This window comes from Sus scrofa, chromosome 2 (assembly GCF_000003025.6).
Source record: "Sus scrofa isolate TJ Tabasco breed Duroc chromosome 2, Sscrofa11.1, whole genome shotgun sequence".
NCBI classification, from domain to species: Eukaryota; Metazoa; Chordata; class Mammalia; order Artiodactyla; family Suidae; genus Sus; species Sus scrofa.
The window spans coordinates 8,281,798-8,303,964 of NC_010444.4; the positions used below are offsets into that span (position 1 = coordinate 8,281,798).

General features: G+C 49.4%; 2 protein-coding genes across 2 annotated transcripts in view; one reads left to right on the plus strand and one right to left on the minus strand.

The window, feature by feature from the left end:
• C2H11orf95 (chromosome 2 C11orf95 homolog) lies at nucleotides 243–10,468 on the plus strand. Its single transcript, XM_003122601.4, is given in 6 exon segments — nucleotides 243–450; nucleotides 453–467; nucleotides 2,581–3,078; nucleotides 3,596–3,982; nucleotides 4,206–4,763; nucleotides 4,932–10,468. Coding segments are annotated over 6 exon segments (2,040 nt in total). The 5' UTR covers nucleotides 243–329; the 3' UTR covers nucleotides 5,393–10,468.
• Nucleotides 9,953–22,167, minus strand: part of RTN3 (reticulon 3) — a 63,171-nt gene continuing 50,956 nt past the window's right edge. Inside the window, 6 exon segments of the mRNA XM_021082903.1 lie at nucleotides 9,953–10,967; nucleotides 12,935–12,993; nucleotides 13,946–13,992; nucleotides 14,732–14,801; nucleotides 15,518–15,656; nucleotides 17,489–17,696. Coding sequence (XP_020938562.1) covers nucleotides 10,922–10,967; nucleotides 12,935–12,993; nucleotides 13,946–13,992; nucleotides 14,732–14,801; nucleotides 15,518–15,656; nucleotides 17,489–17,696 — 569 coding nt within the window. The 3' untranslated portion in view covers nucleotides 9,953–10,921.

Here is a 22,167-nt window from a genome sequence, read left to right on the forward strand (position 1 = left end):
GCGGCGGGCACCGGCTGCTGAGCCTTGGTCTGGCTCGTCGCCTCCCGCCTCTCCCCCCAGCCCCCCTAGAGCTGGCAGGAGGAAATAGCGCGCGGCCCCTTTAAATTTACCCAGGAGCCCTTAAAGGAGCCCCAGGGGCCCCAGACAGGAATCCCCACCCCGGTCCAGCCCGCGCCGCCGAGCTAGCAGCCAGCCGTCCGTGCGGCCGGCCGCCCCGTGCATGCGCCCCGCGCCCCGGGGCCCCGCGCACCGAGCGCCGCGTGCGGGCCGCCGTCGGCCCCGCGGCCCCACGCCCCGCCGCCCCGGGGCCCCGCTCTGCAGCGCAGCGCATGGAGCCCAGCGGGGACCACCGGAGCCGGAGCGGCGGCGGCAGGGGCGGCCCCGGGCCAGCAGCGGCCTCGGCACGGGGCCGACGGCTGCCGCCCTCTGGATCAAGCGGCGGCGCGGAGCCGAGGAGGACGACGGCGGTAAGAGCTGGCTGGGGCCGGCAGCTCGGGTGGGGGCCCCGGCATGGGGGAAGGGAGGGCTGCGGCTCCGGGCTCCGGGCCCCTCTCCGCCGCCGAACAAAGGGGGGGACGCGGGCAGGGCGGCCGGGGGCGCCACCTGGCGGGCGCGGATCGCGGCTGCGGGGCCAGTCGGGGAGCCCCCCGCCCTGCTCCCGGGGTTGGCCCGCGGGGCTCGGGCGGATCCCCTCCCCCTTAAAGGGCCCCGAGGCCCCCGCCTTGGAGGCCAAGCTGGGGGGCCCCGAAGGGCCCGGCCAGGCGCCACGGGGCACGCGCTCTAGGCTGTTGGCTCGCGGCCCCCGCCCCTTTCTCTTTCAGACTCCCAGGTGGTCTCCCTTATCCGGCTGTCTCTTAAAAGTCTGCTCAGACATTGGGTCTCTTTCCGGGCTTCCCCTCAGAAGAACTGAGCTGGGGACTCCGCTGCTTTAAGTTGGGCTGTCTTCTCTTCTGTGGCCTTGCCTAGAGAAAGGAACCCTTTTCCCCCCGCTGCGTTCTCTCTGGGAAAGAGCATGGCTTGCGCCTCTTGGGGACCTACCGGTACCTTCCCAACGGCGGGCAGTTTTTGAAGGGATGGGCTCGCCCACAAAGGCATACACCCCTCCTGTCCGCGCGTTATCCCCTCCCTTCTTTTCAGAACATTTGCCACAATTTGTCAGCTATAGCGGGACCAGCCGGTCCTCTTCATTGCTCTCAGAGGAGACTGTTTCTTCATCCCTCTGCTTCAGGGTCAACGCCTTAAGACCCCCGAAGCTTCTGTCCAGCTTGGGAGATTCTGTCCTAATCCCCGAGCTCCCCTCCCAGAAACTCCCCATCCCCTTTTGTTTTTAAGGAATCCCAGCTCCTCCCCTTTTTTCGGCTCTTAAAGGGCCAGTCCATCTTAGACTAACATATCCAGCGCTGGAAGGATGCTCAGAGACCAGCTAGCTATCCTGTGCCTTTGCAGACAAAGACGCTTAGGCCCAGAGAGCGGACATGACCTATCAAAGGTCACAGAGCAAGTTACCAGTGAAGCCAGGAGTCGAACCAGGTTTCTAACCCTGAAAGGAGTGCTTTCTTTTTCTTTGGATCTCCCTAGATCCAAAACCAAACAAAACCACAGTGATGACAGGGGCCCTCTCTGATCCTGCCTTTTGTTTCCTAGACCGTGAGATTCTCCACTGGGAGAATGACCACACCTGTCCATTCGGCATATGTGGTCAGGAGGCCCTTTTTTTAATAAAATAGGGTCCAAACTGTAGGGAGGGTGGGGATTGCTCAGCCTGTTTGGCGAAAGGGAATACCCCTGGGCTGGTGGCTTCTCCACTGCCTGCCCTCTGATTGCTGGGCAGTGGCCGGCTCCCTGCCAGAGCAAAAAATAAATCCCCAGAAAGACTTAATGGACTCCACTGGGTGGTGGCCACTCCCAGCCGCAGAATCTTCAGTGGCCACTCTGGTGGCCCTTCTGCCATCCCTTTTCAGTCATCAGCTCTCCGAGACTCTAGGACAGTCAGGGTCCTAAAAACTCCTTTCCATGGAGGTGTTGACAGCTTTGTCATGGGGATCTGTCCTGTGGGCCCCTAAATTTGGGTAACTGACCATGCTTAGTGCCCCTTAAAGTGGGACTCTCAGGACGGTGTATTTGAGGCATTATCCGAGAAAGGGAGATCCTCTTTGGGTGGGGCCCTCCTGGCTGGGGCCTCAGGCGGGTGGGTCCTGTGTGCAGCCCTGGAAGCAGACAGATGCCCCCTTTGTTCTTCTCGCCCCGCTGCTCTGCTCTGGCTGTAACCGCCGCAGCATGTACACCGTACCTCTACGGCTCAAAGAGGGGCCCTGGCAGGGCTTGCCGCCTCCTTGGCCTTCACCTTATTTCTCAGAAAGTCAGAGCTGTGCCCTGCATCCTTTTGTTCTTGAACCTCGCTCTCTATAAAGGGCCAAGGTTTTGACTCCCTGCTCACCCACCTCCCTTTTATTGCTGTTACCACCCCCCTTCTGCCCCCGGATGACCCCCCCCTCCCTTTCTCAGGCTGTGAAATCGAAGCCCTGGGTTCTTCCCTGGAAATCGGAGATTGAAAAACTGTCTCCTTCTCCCCTTCCTCAGGGCAAGAGCTTCAGCTGGAAGGGGGTGCCTTGGGGTCCTGGGGGAGTGCCCCCCTGCCCTCTTCCAGGGCCAGGGGACCCGCATCTTCAGGCAGGAAATACTCAGACCACTGTGAGGCCCGGGCCTCAAGGCCTGGAAAGAGCCGCATCCCCGGCCGTGACCACCGGCGCTACTACCACGACCACTGGAGGCTGGAGTACCTGATGGACTTCAACCCTGCCCGGCACGGCATGGTGTGCATGGTGTGTGGCAGCTCCCTGGCCACTCTCAAGCTCAGCACCATCAAGCGGCACATCCGCCAAAAGCATCCGTACTCCCTGCATTGGAGTCCCCGGGAGAAGGAAGTCATCAGCAACAGCTGGGATGCCCACTTGGGGCTGGGGGCCTGTGGCGAGGCCGAGGGCCTGGGGGCCCAGGGGCCTGAGGAGGAGGAGGAGGAAGAAGAGGAGGAGGAGGAGGAAGGGGCTGGCCTCCCGGCTTGCCCGCCCAAGGGCCCAGGTAATGTAAGACATGGGGAAGCAGGGGCCTGGGTGGTGGATGGGGCCAGGAGGGGCCAGCCCGGGCTTCTCAGCCAACTAGTTGCTTTTAAGGAGCAAGTTATTGCTCCTTTTTGGGATGAGGTCTGCTTATTGCACTATGGTGGAAGGGACAGTGAGAGGGGTTTCCAGCAACTCAGGCACCTTTGACATTCTGTGGTTTTAGAAGGATCCAGGGGAGTGAAGGCTGGAGGGGGAGGGGAAGGGCTGGGAGCAGAAGGTCCTGGAAAGGTTTGGCTGACAGTGAAGTCTAGGGAAGGGGCTAGAATCTGGGTCTGGGGGAGGAGTAGGTGGGGCTTGTGTGCAGGAGGATTAGGTGCTAAGACCTGATGGGAGAGGAAGGGAAGGGCAAAGGTTAGGTGGAGGGCTCAGAGGCCCAGCAAGGGAGAGGCTTGTGGATGGAGCATCTGGCTGTGGTGGGGGGGGGCTCCCCCAGAGGGCCAGCATCTCAGTTCCTTCCCTCCCTCCAACCCTTCCAGGCAAAGCCCCAGCTGGTGGGGGTGACCGGCGCCAGCGGCGAGGGGGCCCAGTGGCACCCCGGGCTCGGCGTCGGCGCTTGTCGGCCTCCCGGAGGGCTGGGGGCAGCAGGGGGCTGGGTCCCCGGCGTCTGGAGCGGAGGCTGAAGGAGTCCCTGCAGAACTGGTTCCGGGCAGAGTGTCTCATGGACTATGACCCGCGGGGGAACCGGCTGGTGTGCATGGCCTGTGGCCGGGCACTGCCCAGCTTGCACCTGGACGACATCCGTTCCCATGTGCTGGAGGTGCACCCCAGCTCCCTGGGGCTCAGTGGCCCCCAGCGCAGCGCCCTGTTGCAGGCCTGGCGTGGCCAGCCTGAGGCACTATCTGAGCTCACCCAGTCCCCTGCAGGTGCGAGGCTCGCCCCAGGGCCAAGACCCCTTCTTATAAGGGCTGCAGAGTGGCGTCTGTGCCCCAAACCGGGAGGGACACATCCCCCCCTCCCCCACACACACATTCACTGATGGGGGCCTCTAGCTTGGGGTTGGGGTGAGGAGCAAGGGACCCCCTCTGTGTGGGTAAGGGCAACCCGGCCAGCAGGCTGAGCCCCTCTCCCTCACCCCTTCCCCAGCAGACGACGACCTCGTCCCCCAGGACCTGACCAGAAAGAGCCGGGACTCGGCCTCCGCTGCTGGAGCCCCTTCCTCTCAGGATCTCAGCCCTCCAGACGTAAAGGAAGAGGCTGGCTGGGTCCCTGAGAGGCCCGGGCTGGCAGAGGAGGAGGAGCTGGAGGAGGGCGAGAGGGTGGGGGTCCAGGACCGGGCTCCGCGGGGCCGCGACCAGCGCCGTCACTACCGGGAGCGCTGGCGGCTGGAGTACCTCATGGAGTTGGACGGCGGCCGGCGCGGCCTGGTGTGCATGGTGTGCGGGGGCGCGCTGGCCTCGCTCAAGATGAGCACCATCAAGCGGCACATCCGCCAGCGCCACCCGGGCTCCACGCGCCTCAGCGGGCCGGTCAAGGCCCTCATCGCCCAGGAGTGGAGCGACAAGGCCGCCCACCTGCTGGCCCTGGGGCTGCCGTGCCCCGAGTCCCCCAGGGACCCTGCCGCCCCCAGCACAGCCGCAGCCTCCGAGGAGGGGGGAGGGGAAGAGGAGGAGGAGCCGGAGGAGGAGGAGGAGGAGGAGTGGTGGGGTGAGCCGACCGAGGGCCAGAGCAGGTGGAGAGGGAGAGTGGGGGGTCGAAGGGGAGATGGAGGGGGGGACTGGAGGGCAGAGGTGGGGGTGAGGGTCACGAAGCCGAAACGCCGCGCCGGTCCGCCTTCCCCCCACGGCTCCAGTGCGGTCCTTTGTCCCGCCCTAGGCGACGTCCCGCTTTCCCCTGGGGAACCGTCAGAGCGGCCCGCTGAGGAGGAGGACGACGACGAGGACGGCCCAGAGCCCGCGGGCCTGGCCTTTCCGCCCCTGCCCCCGCCCCCGCCTCCGCCGCCCCCGCCGCCCCCCCGCAGCCGAGAACAGAGGCGGAACTACCAGCCGCGCTGGCGGGGCGAGTACCTGATGGACTACGACGGCAGCCGGCGCGGCCTGGTGTGCATGGTGTGCGGGGGCGCGCTGGCCACGCTCAAGGTCAGCACCATCAAACGGCACATCCTGCAGGTGCACCCCTTCTCCATGGACTTCACGCCTGAGGAACGCCAGACCATCCTGGAGGCCTACGAGGAGGCGGCGCTGCGTTGCTACGGCCATGAGGGCTTCGGGCCACCGGCCCCGGCGCCGCGCGACGGCGGCGCGGACCTCAAGGCGGGCGCCGTGTGTCGGGCGTAGGGAACTCGCCCTCGAGGGGCCGTGCCCCGCCCTCGGGCTGGGAGCTCCAGCTTCCTGCGGCCCCGACCGCTGCCATTGCCCCCCGCTGGCCGGGCCGGGCGGAGATTGGGGATTGGGCGGGGTCGCCGGCTTCCGCTTGGTCCCAGAGAGCTCCCTAAACAAGTCAGGGCGCCGCGGGAAGCGCGCGCTCCCCTCGGACCCGGGGCCCAGGCCCTCCAGGCTCAGGGCCTCACGTTCCTGAGAAGCCACAGCGTTTGCACGGAAAGCTTCCGGCCTCTGCCCGCACCCCTCGAGGTGATGTCGTGCCAGGCCGGGACAGGGGCGCCGACAGTCAGTATTAAGACCCCCCAGTAGGGTGGGGTGGGAAGACAGGAAGGACGCGCCAGCGCCCCGCCCCGGGGGCCCAGCTCTCGGAGCTGCACGCCGGCAGGGACGGCTCCGGTAGGGACGGCTCCCGGGCCTGGGCGCCTGCCGCCCAGTCCTTATTGGCGTTTTCGCCCTCCCCGGGCCTGGACTGCAGAGGAGGGCCTTCCTCGCGAGGCGGGGCTACCGGGCTGGGGAACCGGCCCGCCCGCGGGTGGGGGGCGGGGCGCCTGCCTCCGGGCGGGCCCTGCGGGGACGGCCGCCCTCGCCTTCCCGCCCCCGCCGCGACGCCCGCCCGGACCCAGATCTTGTAAAGGGATTAGCACTTTTTTCCTTTGCTCCTCTCCTGTTCCGAATGCTCCCGTTTACCCCTAAACTCAGTTTGGCGCTCCTGCTTCAGCGCCCCCGTCAGTTCGAGCCCGGGGCACTGGAGGTCCCGGCAGTCGGTGTTAAGTTCCCGTTCCCTCCCTGTCCCTTTTTGTACTCGGTGGACGCGCCACCCGTTCTCAGCCCCCAGGGCCTGGGGCCGGGCCTCAGCCTTTCTCCTCCACGCGCGGCAGCGCCAGGCCCTGAGGGGCCGGGAATGGGCCCCGCGATCTCCCAGGCAGGTCCGAGAGGGATGTGTAGATTCATTCTCCTGTGGAGAACAGGTGGCCCCGAGATCAGGCCCTTTTTGCTCTTTGTATTTTATTTTGAAACTGTATTTAATGCTTTTATATGAAAGGGGGAGGGGCGGGGAGAGCTGTCCGTCACCCTTATGTGCAAATGTCTTATTTATTAAGCGTGTATCAGAGATAAGCTGTGAGGTGGTGGAGGAAGGACCTAAAGGTAGGAGGAGCAAGGATGGAGGCGCGGTCGGAAGAACCCCAAACATGACAGACTTACGTGTGCCTCTCCAGGCTCCTCCTGGGAGTCTCTGGGCCCCAATTTCTGCTCTTCACAGAGCCAGGCCAGTTCCTTTGGTCTTAAAGCCTGAGAGTGGGGCGGGGGCGGGGGGCAGTCAGCGAGTTGGGACTTCAGGGCTGGGTCTGGAGGGGAAGAGGCCCTGGCACTTGGGGCCAGGAGCTGCCCCTGTGGGTGGGAAAGCAGAGCAAAGAGAAGGCTTCCTCTCCTCCCAGCGCCCCCAGGTCGGAGCCCAAGGTTCAAGTGCCTCAGGCCCAGGTCCCTTGACTCTTCCTGATTGGGAATTGAATTTTATACCACGAATTTTATAGGATTTTTATATAATTCAAGGTTGTCAGAGTTGGAAAGACCTTGGAGATCAACTCGTACCCACCCCCACCCCTTTCAGATAGGTAAAATGAAGCCTAGAAACTGAGATTACCACATACCAGGTAGGGACAGTACCAGGGCTAGACTAAAAACCTCAACTCGCAATTCAGTGTTCTTTGCACTATACCACATGGCCTCCCGATCTCTGGTAAGTTAAAAGTTTCTTTTACCGTTAGGCCTGCCAAAGGCTGGCGTGTGCTGGGTGCCACAGGCCATCACAGTGCACTTGTGGCCTCTTGGGGATGGCGAAGAACAGCACACTTCCCTGGAATGAGCTTTCTGCAGGGCAGCTCTTGCCACCATAGGCTTCAGCCCGAAGCCGCTGGCAGCAGCCTTCTCCATCAGAACTCCAGAAGTAGGGCTGACCGCCACCTCGCCCAAGGCTTTGCTACTGGGCAAAGGCTCTAGCATTGCGTTTTGATGCCACTAGGGATTCAGGAAACACTGCATGGGCTGTCAGTTGACTGAAAAGTGAATTCCCAGAGTGTTTAAACCTCCAGGTTTTGAAACAGTATTAAAAGCTTGAGAACAGGGATTATGGGTGGCACTGCCATTTTTATTTTCCTTCATGCATGTTGTTTTCAGATCCAGACGGCGTGTTCTGCCACTTTTGCTACTCTGCCTATTCAAAAACAGTAGGCACACTGGGGCAATTATCATAGTCATCCAAGCCCTCTGCCGAACTTCAGGTAAGCCCGGGCAGAGAGCAGGGTGGGACTGGTTTTTCCTCTCAATAGGCAGGAAGAGGCCTTAGGATGCCCTCATTGAGAGGCAGCCCCAAGCACTTCACTGGTTCTCAAAGGCGTGGCCACCAGAACAGCTTCACCCCATTAGGAGCTTACTAGAAATGTGAATTCTTGAGTCCCAGCTTATGGATCAGAAACTGGGGTGGGTGGGGCCTAACAATGATTCGATAAGCCCTCCAATGATCGTGAGGCTTACCGAAGTTCTGAGCACCAGTGATCTAGAAAGTTCCACTGTAGTGAGTACTGCTTTGCAGCTATAGCCTCACAAGTTAAGGGTCAGGAGATGAGGTGGTCTCAGCTCTCGGTGCCTCCTCCTTGCCTTGGGAGTCTGACATGAACAGGTGAAGTTTCTTCATGAACTTTTTTGTTGATGGTATGCTTGCTATTATGGCCAATATGTAAATGTTACTCTGAATACATATTTATATACCATGTTAGTGACATTATTTGAACATTTGTATGCGTATTTGTGAAGTTGTTTGCATCAGTTATTTTAAAAAAATTTCAGCCTAAGTTTTCTAAGAGGTATGTTGAATAAATTTTTTAAATCCAGTTTAAGGGTCATGGCAGCCTTAGTTCTGGGAAAGACCAAATCCAAGGTGACAAGTTCTTTCAGCAAAGACCTGATGCATTTGGTTTCCATTTCCCATCTTAAGTACATTGTGACTGTGTGATTTATAGGCTGCTTCGTGTTGCAGGTGGGGGAACCCTCCTAGGTTGGTGTGAACTGGGACAACAGACCTCTCTGGCCTCTTCCACGTCTCATCTTTCTCCTAAGGTCACTTACTTTCTTTCAGAAACCAAATGCTTTGCTCTACTATGGAAATTCTGCAATCTTGGAAATCATTACCAGTATCACTACTTTTTAAAGTTTCAGAAGTGGAGTGGGGATGGGGGCCAGTGGAAGCCTTGTTTGGTTCTTACTTTACCCAAACTGTGTATAAAGAATAAAGTTAGCAGATGACACCACAGTCATTTTGTTCTTTTTATTGATACCACATCAATTTGCAGTTTTACAGGAACCAAGAGTCAAGCTCCTTAGGTGCTACTGTACTGTCATGTTGCACGCACATACACGCACATAGTTTCATTAGTAATTTTTCATCTATAGATTTTTCTTAAAAAAAAAAATTCCTGTGTGGCACAGAGATCTGTCCAATTATCTAAACACAGCAGTAACAAAACAAAGAGCTAGGTGTGGAGGCTTCCAGTGCAGAAAAAGGTCCTTTGGAGGGGGAAGCCCAAAAAGATCATCAGTGCACTGACTTCCTGGGAGGGCAAAGGGTGGGGATGGAGAAGGGATTTTCTACTATGACATGAAATCAGTTAAAACATTTTGAAAGCAAAAGGGGCTAAGAAAATAAGAGTGGAGTAAGGCAAGGGTACCTTTTACCCATCTAAATTCCTAAGAAATTTCCTCAAGAGAGTAGAAAGAAAACTTTCCTCCACTAACTTCTAAGGACTTGCACTGCTTTGGGACTGTCAAAGATTGTAGCCCTTACTTTAAATTCGCCAGTTCACATTCCCTCTGGATTAACATGAAGAAACTCGGAGATGACTTTTCTTTCAAGTTTACTGAATTTTCATGGTGGAGGGGGAGGAAGACACTTAAGAAGTCTCAACTGGGAATCACGTTCCCAAACACCTACCATTTGATGTCAACGTGAACTGTTGTCTTTAAACTGTGCATGAAACTCATCAATAGAACATGGCCCTGCCCGGTCACCCATACCTAAAGCTCCTTGCAAAACACTCAAAAGGAGCACCCCGCACCACAGGAGAGGTGCTAAGACATCTTATGTGCCTGAAGGTGAAAGGTGCCCTCAATGCGACACACTCACAATAAGCTAGCCTCGGAGTTAGAGTTTCCTATGAACCACGAAATGTGCTTCTCTACCCTAATCTGTGGTCTCTTAACCACAGACACCAACAATCTCCTCTCAAGCCAGTCGGGCTTTGGTCCTTAGGTAAAACGATGAGCACAGGTTAAAGATACAGCATGTGAAGGAGGAATTTGCAGGGAAAAAAGAAAAGAGAAGAAGGCCTTTGTGTTTCTGTAGTTCACCTCTTGAGAATGTTCCCCCCAACATGGACTGAGACTTACAAGGATTACAATAACTCAGTAACTGAGGAGCCCACATGCAGATTAATTTTTTTCTCTAACAAGTTTACAGCAGTGTACAGCAGTTACAGACATTTATTTTATAATAAGAAAAGTACAACCATATTTATTCAACTTGAGGGTAGGAAAGAGGGAGGAAAGCACATTCAGGAATAAGCTCTCAAACTAAAGCTCAGAACTGGTGTCCAAAAGAAATGACAGACGCCACGCCCCACTGGCGGAGCCTTGCCTTTCCTAAGGCTGAGTGGGAGGCACAGCAGCGCTCCTGTGCACTCCTCCCTCCCGCTTTCCGTCTCTGTTCTCGGTTATCAGATGGCATTCTGGCAATCGGGAATTATCACTATCACCTCTAAGTTATTCATAGAGTTGAAAGTTATCTCACCAAATGAAGAATATTAGGAGTAGCTGCTCACATTGTGGGGCAGAAAGATGGGATCAGAGGACTGCAAAAAAAAAAAAGAAAGAAAAAAAAACAAGAAAAAAGAAAAAGGAAGAAAAAAAAAAAAACAACACTGAAACAAAACCCCCCGAAACACAAAAAACCAAGGGAAGGAATCCCACTTTTGTCCCAGATAATTTCTTCATAAATTAATCATTATTTCTTAACTTAAAAATAAGGGCAAAACTATGATGGGAAGCTGTGTAAAACTATTCCTTGAAACTTGGATAGAAGAATCCAAGAGATGTGTTCATTTTTCATTTTCTCCTTACTTCCAATCTTTCCCCTCCTTTCAAGCTATAGGTAAAAGCTCCACCACCCTTAAGGTACTGATTTATCCTATTAATTTGATCCTTTCTTTATTCTTTCGGGTTCTAAGATATCAGTTCTTTTTTTAGTCCAATCATTCTTGTGCTTGATACTGAGGATAAAGGGAAAGGTGGGGAGAAAACACCAAATTAAAAAAAAAAAAAGCTTGGAATGCAGGCTCAAGCTGACACTGAGCACGTTCCTTCATAGTACAAGTAACAACATTATAACTATTAAATGGTGTTTTAGTAACTGTTGCATCTCCGGTGTCCATGTACTTATTCTGCCTTTTTCTTTGCGATTCCAGGGACTTTTGCTTGGATCCTATTGAGGAAAGGAAAAAAAAAAAAAAAAAAGGGTGAAAACACAGACATTAGTTCTAGGCTTTTATTTTAACAGTGATGCTAGAAGACAGTCCCGGACTTCCTGGAGCCGTGTGAAGAACACTCCATTTTCACAGGGCTTACTCTGGATGAAACGAGGCAGGGGCTGAGTGTGGCCTGGGAAGAGCTGAGGAGTACGTCAAGATCCACACCCTCTCCTGCTACTGTGCCTGCTGCCTGTCCTCTTTCGCTGCCTGAACCTTCTGGCTCCTTCACTGGGGGCTCCAGAGGATAAGGTGTGTCTGGACACAGTGCTGGCTGCCTGTGCTCTACATGCTGACAGTGCAAGAGCCCGTATCTCCTGGAATGCCAGGTTACCCACTAGTGCCACAAAAGGAACCAGGAGTCAAGTGTCATAGTGACATATAAAAAACCCCACAGGAGCTGGCAACAGTTCCCAGTCCCTCATAGGACACTAAAGCCGTCCTTTATTTTGTGCATTTAGGTTACCCATCACTAAGGGTACTAAGGGATATTCACACCCCTCAGCTAATGCTGAAGCTATTCCCCACAAATGATACATCCACAGCAGGGGGCCAAGCCAGCTAACACTGCTAATCAATACATTGATCTTTCACAGTCAGGAGTAAATGGCAACCAGGTAAAAATTTGTGCGAACTGCCCTTGCCCGGCTTTAGATCCAATGTCTATCTAAAAAAGCAAGAGTAGGTAAAGATCCTAGCATCAAGCCAGAGCTTTCTGGATATAGCCAAGGTTTCCTCTTTTCCCTTTCTTTCCTTTTTTTTTTTAAGGGCCTAGGTTGAGGCATTTGGAAGATTCAGGCTAGGGGCTGAATTGGAGCTGCAGCTGAGACCTACACCACAGCCACAGCGACACCAGATCTGAGCTGCATCTTTGACTTCTGCTGTAGCTTGCAGCAACACCAGATTCTTAACCCACTGAGTGAGCTCAGGGATCAAACCCGCATCCTCATGGATACTAGTTGGGTTCTTAACCTGCTGAACCACAATACTAATTCTGAAAGCTGAAAAAAAGCACTAAAAGCTGGGGTGTGAAAGGGACTGGTGGGGGCAGGTACAAAGAGGATTTGACTACTTATGTTTTGTTTCTTAAAAAATATCTGATGAAAATTAACATTAACATTTTAATTCAAGAGTTCCCGTCGTGGCTCAGTGGAAACAAACCTGACTAGCATCCATGAGGACGCAGGTTCGCTCCCTGGCCTTGCTCACTGGGTTAAGGATCCAGCGTTGCTGGTTGCAGACTCGGCTCGGCTCCCGCATTTCTATAGCTGTGGCTGTGGTGTAGGCCGGCAGCTACAGCTCTGATTTGACCCCTAGCCTGGGAACCTCCATGTGCTGTGGGTGCAGCCCTAAAAAGATAAAAAAACAAATAAACAAGAGCCCCCAAAAACATTTTAATTCAAAGTGTTGGGTTCCAGTGTTTGCTAAAAATAATTGAAAATTTAAAAAGAGAAAACAGTTCCTTGATACAGAGTCATAAAAATGTCTATATTGATTTTATAACTTGGTTTAAATATTAAATTGGTTCAAAAAGGAAAACAGAAGAATTTGGTAGTCTTAGAAAAGAGATAGCTTTGAGACTTAAGACATTTATTTACTAAAACTTTTATTTCTGAAAAGGGATGGAAGAATTTGGTTTAAAATGGATATTTGTGAAAATAAACCAAGGTGAGTAGACAACCACAAACATTTAAAAGCCACTTCAAAAAGGCAGAGTGGTTCTTTTTAGTCTATGATACAAAAGATGTTTTACAAAGAAGATGAAATAATTTCCAATAAAATCAAACTATTAGTCAAGGTTTTTTTTTCCCCCACCATGGTAAAAATTACTTTTGTGGCATAAGCTTTTTACACAGGAGACTAAAAATAACTAGAGGAAAAAAAGCATGTATCACAGTGAAACATGGAATCTAAGCATACTTACTTTTCAACAATGGACTTGGTCTGATCCCGAGCGATGCCAACATAGTGATCAATCTGGGTCTTTAAGGAAGAAAAGTGACTCAGCTGTGGCAACACATCGATTAACAATTTTCCCGAAGGTCATGTGCTTTTGTCCAGTTTAACCATTTTAAAAAAACACTATTGAATATTCTGGCAAATGAAAATAACGCTTAGTTTTAAAAAGTACTTGCTAGGTATTTCCTTCAGAGGCACTGAATACTGGAAGCTGTGTTGTGCGTCTGTAATCTACATACTGTCATCACGAATACGTTTCATTTAATACCAAAAAGCCATGAATAAAGTCTGTGGATGGCTGACTTCATCTCTAAAGCATCCAGTGTTCTCTGTATACACCACTCTACAATGCAAAGGTCTCTTCGCACTGATGGATTCTCAGAACAGCCTCAGAAGTTTACATTTCGTTTCAGACACCAGCATTTATTTATGTATTTAATGCCCACACCTGTGGCCGACAGAGGCTCCGGGGCTAGGGGCTGAATCGGAGATGCAGCTGAGGCCTACAGCACAGCCATGGCAACACCAGATCCAGGCTGCATCTTCCACCTACACTGCAGCTTGTGGCAACATCAGATCCTTAACCAGCTGAGTGAGGCCAGGGACTGAACTTGCATCCTCATGGACATTATGTCAGTTTCCTAACCTGCTGACCCACGACGGAAACACTGTGAGCTTTTATTTATTTAAGCGTCTTTTTCAACTGGTCTTTTTGGAACAGAGCCATGTGATAAAATCTCAAAAGGCAAACACGGCAAGGTATAAAAGTTAAGTTTTCTTCCTACCCTTCTCTCTCCTAGACATTCAGTTTCCTTCCTTATAGGAAACCACTGTTTCTTGTAGGCATATGACTTATAAAATTAAACTGTAAAAATGGTTAGAAAAAGACTGCCCTGCACTTTCGATGCCTAAAAAATGAACTAAAACCAGTCATACATCAACTGACACATCTGATTTCAAAGAGACAAGAGCTTACCTTGTACTTCTCATAGACGACTGGAACACTGAAAATGAGCAGTTCGGCTGTAAGACAGAACCATGAGACATGGCAAGTGGAAATGTGAGATGGTCACAAAATCTTAAGACTCAAGTAACACATACATTTTTCCCTCATTAAATATAGGGAAACACAACTCTTCTTCAATATGAGAAATCCTGGCCAGAGTTCTCAACTAAGGACAGTTAGATACAGGTACACGGGCTCCCTTCTTTGTACCACAGATAAATTTCCAAATCCTAAAAATGGTTTCTATAAATAAGAACTGCATATTTAACCCAAATCTAGACCACTTTTTTTTTTTTTTTTTTTCTTTTTAGGGCCTCCCTTGAGGCATGTGAAAGTTCCCAGGCTAAGGGCTGAATCGGAATTGTGGCTGCTGGCCTATGTCACAGCCACAGCAACCCCAGATCCAATCTGAATCTGTGCCCTATGCCACAGCTTGCGGCAATGCCAGATCCCTAACCCAATGAGCGAGGCCAGGGATTGAACCCTCGTCCTTGTGAATACTTGTCAGGTTCTTAACCTACTGAATCACAATGGGCTCTTTTATTTTTAGCTGTTTGGATATTTCTTTACAGGTAGCATACCACCTGATTAACCTATGGCCACAAACACAGGTTCCTCCAAGTCCAGTTCAAGGTCTCTCTGGATGTCGAAGGCTGGGCCAGTGTGGAAGGACTACAGCCTTGCTCAGCACTCTCTTTGTTCTTACTCTTACTAATTACTTCAAAGCGCCTTGAGACATTGTCCTTGCTGCCTTACCAAGAATCAGAAGGGTGATCCCATTGAAAACGGCACCAACATAGGTCATCAGCCACATGAAGACAGCCAGCTGTGAAGGCCAATATCAGAGGGTTAAGCAGTAATAATAATGCAAAATTCAGGTTAATTGATGCTATTATTCTCTAGCTAACTAAGTCTGCATAAATTTAGTGATGTAATGCCATATATAATTTCAAAATGAAGGTGACCCCATGTGTACCATATAAGAGGATTCTATAGTGCACAGGAGGGTGCATAAGAGAATGCTGTAGTTCTCAGGCCCCCAAACAGACTGTAATTGCATTTACGTCAATTACATTATCCTTGGTTGTTTTGGGGTTTTTTTGCTCTTTAGGGCAGCACCTGCACCATACGGAGGTTCCCAGGCTAAGGGTCTAATCGGAGTTGTAGCCGCTGGCCTAGACCAGAGCCACAGCAACTCAGGATCTGAGCCGCGTCTGCAACCTACACCACAGCTCACGGCAACGCCAGATCCTTAATCCTCTGAGTGAGGCCAGGGATCGAACCTGCGTCCTCATGGATACTAGTTGGGTTTGTTACTGCTGAGCCACAACAGCAACTCCATTATCCCTGTTTTGATGTTAGTTTTCTAGGTGCAAGAGGTACCTTCTCTACTAACTCCTATTCCCATTTTTACAGGTTGATTGAGATAAGCATACATTTGCTTTTGTCGGATAAAAACCTACTTACTGTTTTTCCTCTGAATTATAACCTAGTTCCTGGTTTTCCTTAGCCTCACCCCTAAAAGCTGCAGCGGCAACTAACCTTCAAGGAGTCAACTAGATCTTCCACCAGGAAGAGACGAATGATGAGTTTCAGGGCCTTGTTGATGTGCACCATGGCAGCATTCACATAATTATGGAAAGCTTCTGAGGACAGAGTGATGTCTACATCCAGGTAGGCTCTTCCAGAAGAAGAAACAACAGTCACACATTTAACAAAGCATGAGAAGATTTTTCTGTTAGCACAGAAGTTCTGTAGAGTGTGAAATTGCCTGAAGGGTGCATCTTAGAAATCTGGAAGGGCATTTCTTGCTGCAATGGCGTGGGGTGGGGACACCACTGTCATTCAGCAGGCAGAGGCAAAGACGCCAGATGTCTGCAGTGTGGGACAGTCACGCCAAATGAAGAACTCCCCTATGTCCTGCATAGTCTGTACGGCCACACAGGATATTCACAAAGGTGAACTTATTCATAACTATCAAGAGCCCAGAACGTATAAACAGTTTTTTCCCACAGTTTTAACATATCCTGAATTTTCTGAAACTGTATTTTGTTTATGCTAAAACTTTACTGAGAATTGTTTTCACCATCTTAGAAAACCACACCTCTATGGGAGATTATAAATGTATGAACAAGTATCTGATGTCTTTATTGTGGGGTTTTTTGGGGTATAGTTATGTCCAAACCATTAAATATGGACTGGAATACATATTATTTTATTGTCAATGACTTTCTATTTTATCACTCCTTATAATTACGATCAATTTTTAAAATTTTGTTTATTTGGTATATTATCAATGAATTTCATTTCAAAATGATCACAGAGGCATTGTAAAATACTTTTTAAAACTTAAAAGACCTGGGTTCTGTCCCCAGATGCATTACAGAGTTGAGATATTACCATTTGCTCATAGCTTGTTCATTCGCTCAGTATTGAGTGCCTGCTGAGTACCAAACCCTCTGCAAGGTGTAGGCATATCAGGAAAGATAAAACTGCTTTTGCCTTAAAAAGCCTACAATCTTATGGGGTAAATAGAAGAGTAACAGGCATGTTTTTCTTTCCCATGTAGCAAGAAAATATTTACTACCAAATACAAAAGTTATAAAAATTAGATGTTGTAACTAATACAACCTAGCAAAATACATTTTATAAATCCATACAGTATCACACAAAAGGGAAAAAAACCCTGCTAAGGTTATCAGTGCTTGTGGCAAAACAGTAAAATTTATCTATTCATTCAATCAACAACTATTGATTTGTTAAAACTAATTTGCAAATAACTTTTTTAATGCCTCATATAGTTTAAATTATTCCTTCTATTTTCGCCTGGAGAAAATATAAGGACCAGAGCTGCAGCCAGACTCCTATTCTGTCATACTTCTAAGAGATCACAGAAGGGCTTCTTCCTCCATGAGAAAGGGTTTTAAAAAACTCATTTGCTGATGTTAAAGTCTTCTATGGGCTAAGAATTTTAAGAGGAAAAGTGTGAGGAAAACATCTGTTAAAGTCACGGCAGTTAGAAAAGCTAGCAACTGGACTCTAGAAATGCATGACCTACTGACTTCAAGACTTGCCCCTGGTACTGAGCAAACTAAAGCGAAGATAGGAAGGAAATCAGTAATTACACCAAGAGTAAGCACACCAAGCTCTGATAAGCCAAGGGCCTCAACAGCAAGATTTCAAAGTTGCTTTAAGAGTTAACTCTGCGGGTGCTTAAACATATACTTGGGACCTCATGTAACTGAGTGTTGCCCCAGATGCTCTGCTTTCCCTACCAACCCCACCCAGGAATTTAGACAGTCCTCTTCAGCGAGCCTCTAGCTTGTCAAAAAGTTCCTGGCTCCTACGTGGGTCACTTCATAACGTGGTTTCGAGTTGATGTTTCATGCCACTGATAAGCTGCATTAGGCTTTATACCTCTTTTGATTTTAATCAGGTCTGATTTAGATCTGACCAAGCTCCGTGAACCCCTTTACTAAACTGAAGAGTGTTACTTGAGATACGTCAACTCACTTGAATGGATGGCCTTCTTCTGACTTCTGTACAGCTTGGATGACAGACTTGTAGACTCTGAAGCTGATGGTGACAGACAGAAGAGCAAGGATGAGGTAAGAAACCACACTGATGACACTGAAAGCTGCCAGGGAAAGCAGCATGATCAGTGTGGTGCCAAAGACAAACCCAGTCTTCTTCACATCTCGCCAGAAAATCAGGTCGTGCACTGCCAAAAGAAAAGGGAACATACCTTGTATGAACACCTACGAGCCATGAGGCCAGGACTATTCGCTCTGGCTGTGTCCTGCACACCTGAGAAGCATCATACTAGCACGCAATCATGCAACTACAGGTGCACCCTCCGTAAGAGAATGTGATAAAGAAAATCAGATTACATCAGGGATGATGATTCACACTGCTAAAGAGTCCTCTGGTCTCTAGGGAGGTTTAGAGAAACTCAGAAACTTATTTTTTAGTCATGACTAACTGAAGTGCAATGGCATAAAGTGTCATTTACTTTTAATGTTTCAACAGAGCAGGTATAGGAAAATCTTGTCTTTTTTTTTCTAGGGCCGTACCGTGGCATATGGAGGTTCCCAGGCTAGAGGTCGAATTGCAGCTATAGCCGCTGGCCTGCACCAGAGCCACAGCAATGCCAGATCGGAGCCGTGTCTGTGACCTACACCACAGCTCACGGCAATGCTGGATCCTTAACCCACTGAGCAAGGCCAGGGAGCGATCCTGCTCCATGGATACTAGTTGGGTTCATTTCCGCTGAGCCATAATGGGAACTCCAGAAAATCTTGATAAATGCTGACTAAATGAAGCAAACCATGCTTATAAATTAGTCAGGTCAACAGCTATAGTATAAACCAAAGGTAACCTGAAATGTGGAAACTGGAGTGGGGGCAGAGAGAGTGGTGAATAAAAACCCATCAAGTTCTGTCAGTGTTGGTTACAATGAAACAGCAGCCCCTATGCTAATCTGAAGAGAGCTCAGGAAGGATTATGGGTAGGAGACCATATAATTATCTAAACCACACTACTTTTGAAAATGAATGGGGATAACTGTTAGGAAATAGGTATACCAAGGCTGTTTGAGGCAAGTGGTTCGTAGGGTTGGGAAATCCAAAATGGAAAAATCTAAGTTCTTTTACTTAAAGACACTTCAAAAACTCTGAGTATGAGGGCTAGCAATTACCTCCAATCTAGCAATGATACAACATCTGAACTTCAATCTGTGAAGAAGGCTAACTTCAACACTAATAGCCCCAGGCCAGTTTCTTCTGTACTACTCTTTGCTTATAAAGAAAAGAAATATGGACTTTGGGGGTTGGAGAGACAGGAATTTGAGTTTAGTAATTTTTAGCCATATTACCTTAATTAACCGTTCAAAACCTATGTTTTCTCATCTGTATGATGAAGAAAGTGACACCTATTTCTTAGCGTTGTTTAAAGGAATAAAGCTAATTAATGTGGAGAATGCTTAGTACTATAAATGACCCACAGTAAACACTCAAATTTTATTTTATTTTATTTTTTTTATTTTGGCTTTTTTGTCCTTTTTAGGGCCGCACCCATGGCATATGGAGGTTCCCAGGCTAGGGGGCTAATCTGAGCTGTAGCCATAGGCCTATGCCAGAGCCACAACAACACCAGAGCCACAGCAACGAGGGATCCAAGCCACGTCTTTGACCTACACCACAGCTCACTGCAACGCCGGATCCTTAACCCACCGAGCGAGGCCAGGGATCAAACCCGCAACTTCATGGTTCCTAGTCAGATTCGTTTCCGCTGCTCCACAACAGCAACTCCTCAAACATCAACTATGATCCAAAAGTATGGTTAGCCTAGATAACTGTAATTGAGGGTCAAGTGAACTAGAATCAGATTCAGCTGACCCAACAGCACCCAGTTCTTCCCCATATTCAGCTAAAACACTCTCCTGTGAAGCCAAATCTTGCTAGAGCCAAGGGACCTAACTTGAGACTAAGAAAACACTAAAGATATGCTGATTGTACAAAAGGACTAATCACTGGTTCAGAGATTCTGTCTAAGGGCTGTGACTCACTAGGAGAAAAAAAAGAGGAATTATGATTCTTTTTTTTTTTTTGGTCTTTTTTGGTATTTCTTGGGCCGCTCCTGCATATGGAGGTTCGCAGGCTAGGGGTTGAATTGGAGCTGTAGCTGCCAGCCTACACCAGAGCCACAGCAACGCTGGATCCGAGCTGCGTCTGCAATCTACACCACAGCTCACGGCAACGCCGGATCGTTAACCCACTGAGCAAGGGCAGGGACCGAACCCACAACCTCATGGTTCCTAGTCAGATTCGTTAACCACTGCGCCACGACGGGAACTCCGGAATTATGATTCTTGATGGGAAGCTGAGTCCCAGAGAGTTATCTTGCAAAGGGAAGACAGAACTAGGAGACAGTTCAGACTCATCTGATTGAACAGGAAAGCTGAAGAGAACACTGCCTGCTTACAAGAGCAAACGCTTAGCAGAATTCCTACAGTCAGAGCCCAAGTATACGTACGACACAGTTCATATGAATACAAGAACAGTTTCAACACAGAATGCTTAGGGAACCAAGAATAGCTCAAGACGGAGTAAGGCTTAGTAGTGGAACCAATGGATACCATGTGCCTCCCAATGTAAAACGCTGACAAGGACATAACATCACTCGATGTATTTTTTTTTTTTGCTGCACCATGCCATGTGAAGTCCAGACAGACTGAACCACCCACAGTGACCGCGGATGCTTAACCTGCTGAGTCACGAGGGAACTCTCAAGGGACGGTTTTTAAAAGATGGGGAAACACTAAAGCATACTTACATGCAGTCACAAACAAGGAGAGATGAAGATACGGGGCAGAAACAGTGAGGTCCAGGAGAAAGGAGGAGTGGATATCCAGAGCCCAGGTGAGGGCCGACACTTGCTAGAGCGATGCAGTGAAGAGGAACAGGTCGCACACAGGCCCATTCACAGATCTGAAGATTGGAAATGGAGGGACTCCTTTCTGAATGTTTCTATTTTCTCAATAAAAGGGAGCTGAGGTCACTGGTTGGAACAGGGGCAAGGGGATGAAGATGGTTTACAGAGAGAGCAAAAGATATGAAATGGTTGTTTCGGAAAATTGAGAAAGTGTCTTAAAGCTTTAGAAGAAAGCAGGAATAAGCCTTTGTGATCTTGGATTAGGCAACAGTTTCTCAGATGTGATCGCAAAAGCACAAAAGTAAAAGAAAAAACAGATAAGCAGGACCATATCAAAATTAAAAACCTTTGTGCTACAAACAATACCAAGAAAGTGACAAGAAAACGTTCAGAATGAGAGACTGTATTTGTAAATTATTTATCTGATACAGTATTTGTGTCCAGGATATCTATATGAATATATAAAGAATTTTAACTCAGTAATACAAACAGCCCAAATGAAAAAAAGAAAAAGAGTATCTGAATAGAAGTTTCTCCAAAAATATACAAGTGGCCAATAAACACATAAAAAGAGGCATAATACCATCAGTCATTAGGGAAATGCAAATAAAAACCACAGTGAACCCACTAGAATAGCTATAATAATAAAAAGTACACTAACAAATATTGGCAAGGATGTGAATAAACTGGAACCTCATGCATTCCTTGTGGGAATGAAAAAAATGGTGCAGCCATTTTGGAAAACAATTTGGCAGTTCCTCAAAAAGTATAACATAAAAGAGTTATTATATGACTCAGGAATTAGAGGAATAAAAACATACAACACAAAAAATCTGTGTACACCAACGTCCAGAGAACATTATTCACAATAGGAAAAAAATGGAAAACAATGCAAATGTCCATCAACAGATAAAGGACACATAAAATGTAGTACATCTGTACAATGGAATTATTACTTGGCAATAAAAAGAAATGAAATTCTAAGGTCACATATTATAAGCTGGATAAAACATGAAAACAGGAGTTCCCGTCGTGGCGCAGTGGTTAACGAATCCGACTAGGAACCATGAGGTTGAGGGTTCAATCCCTGGCCTCGCTCAATGGGGTAAAGATCCGGCCTTGCCGTGAGCTGTGATTGCAGACGTGGCTCAGATCCTATGTTGCTGTGGCTCTGGCGTAGGCCGGCGGCTACAGCTCCGATTGGACCCCTAGCCTGGGAATCTCCATATGCCGAGGGAGCGGCCCTAGAAATGGCAAAAAGACAAAAAAAACAAACAAACAAACAAACAAAAAACCCATGAAAACAACAGGCTAACTGAAAGAAGCCAATCACAAAAGATCACATATTGTATGATTCCATTTACATAGAAGATCTAGAATAAACAAATCTATAGAGACAAAAAATAGATTAGTGGTTGTTTAGGGCTGTGGTGGTGGTGATGGTGGGAAATGGGGAATGACTGTTAATGGGTATGGGGTTTCTTTTTTTGTGGGGGGACTAAAATGTTTCAAAATTGGATAGTGGTGATGACACAAAAAAATCTTATATACTTTAGGAGTATACACTCCGTTGTGGCTTGGCAGAGTTCCAGCTGTGGCTCAGCAGGTTAAGAACCTGACTAGTGTCCATGAGGATGTGGGTTCAATTCCTGTCCTCGCTCAGTGGGTTAAGAATCCAGCATTGCTGCAAGCTGTGGTGTAAGTCACAGATGTGGCTTGGATCTGGCATTGCTGTGGCTGTGACATATGCTGGCAGCTGC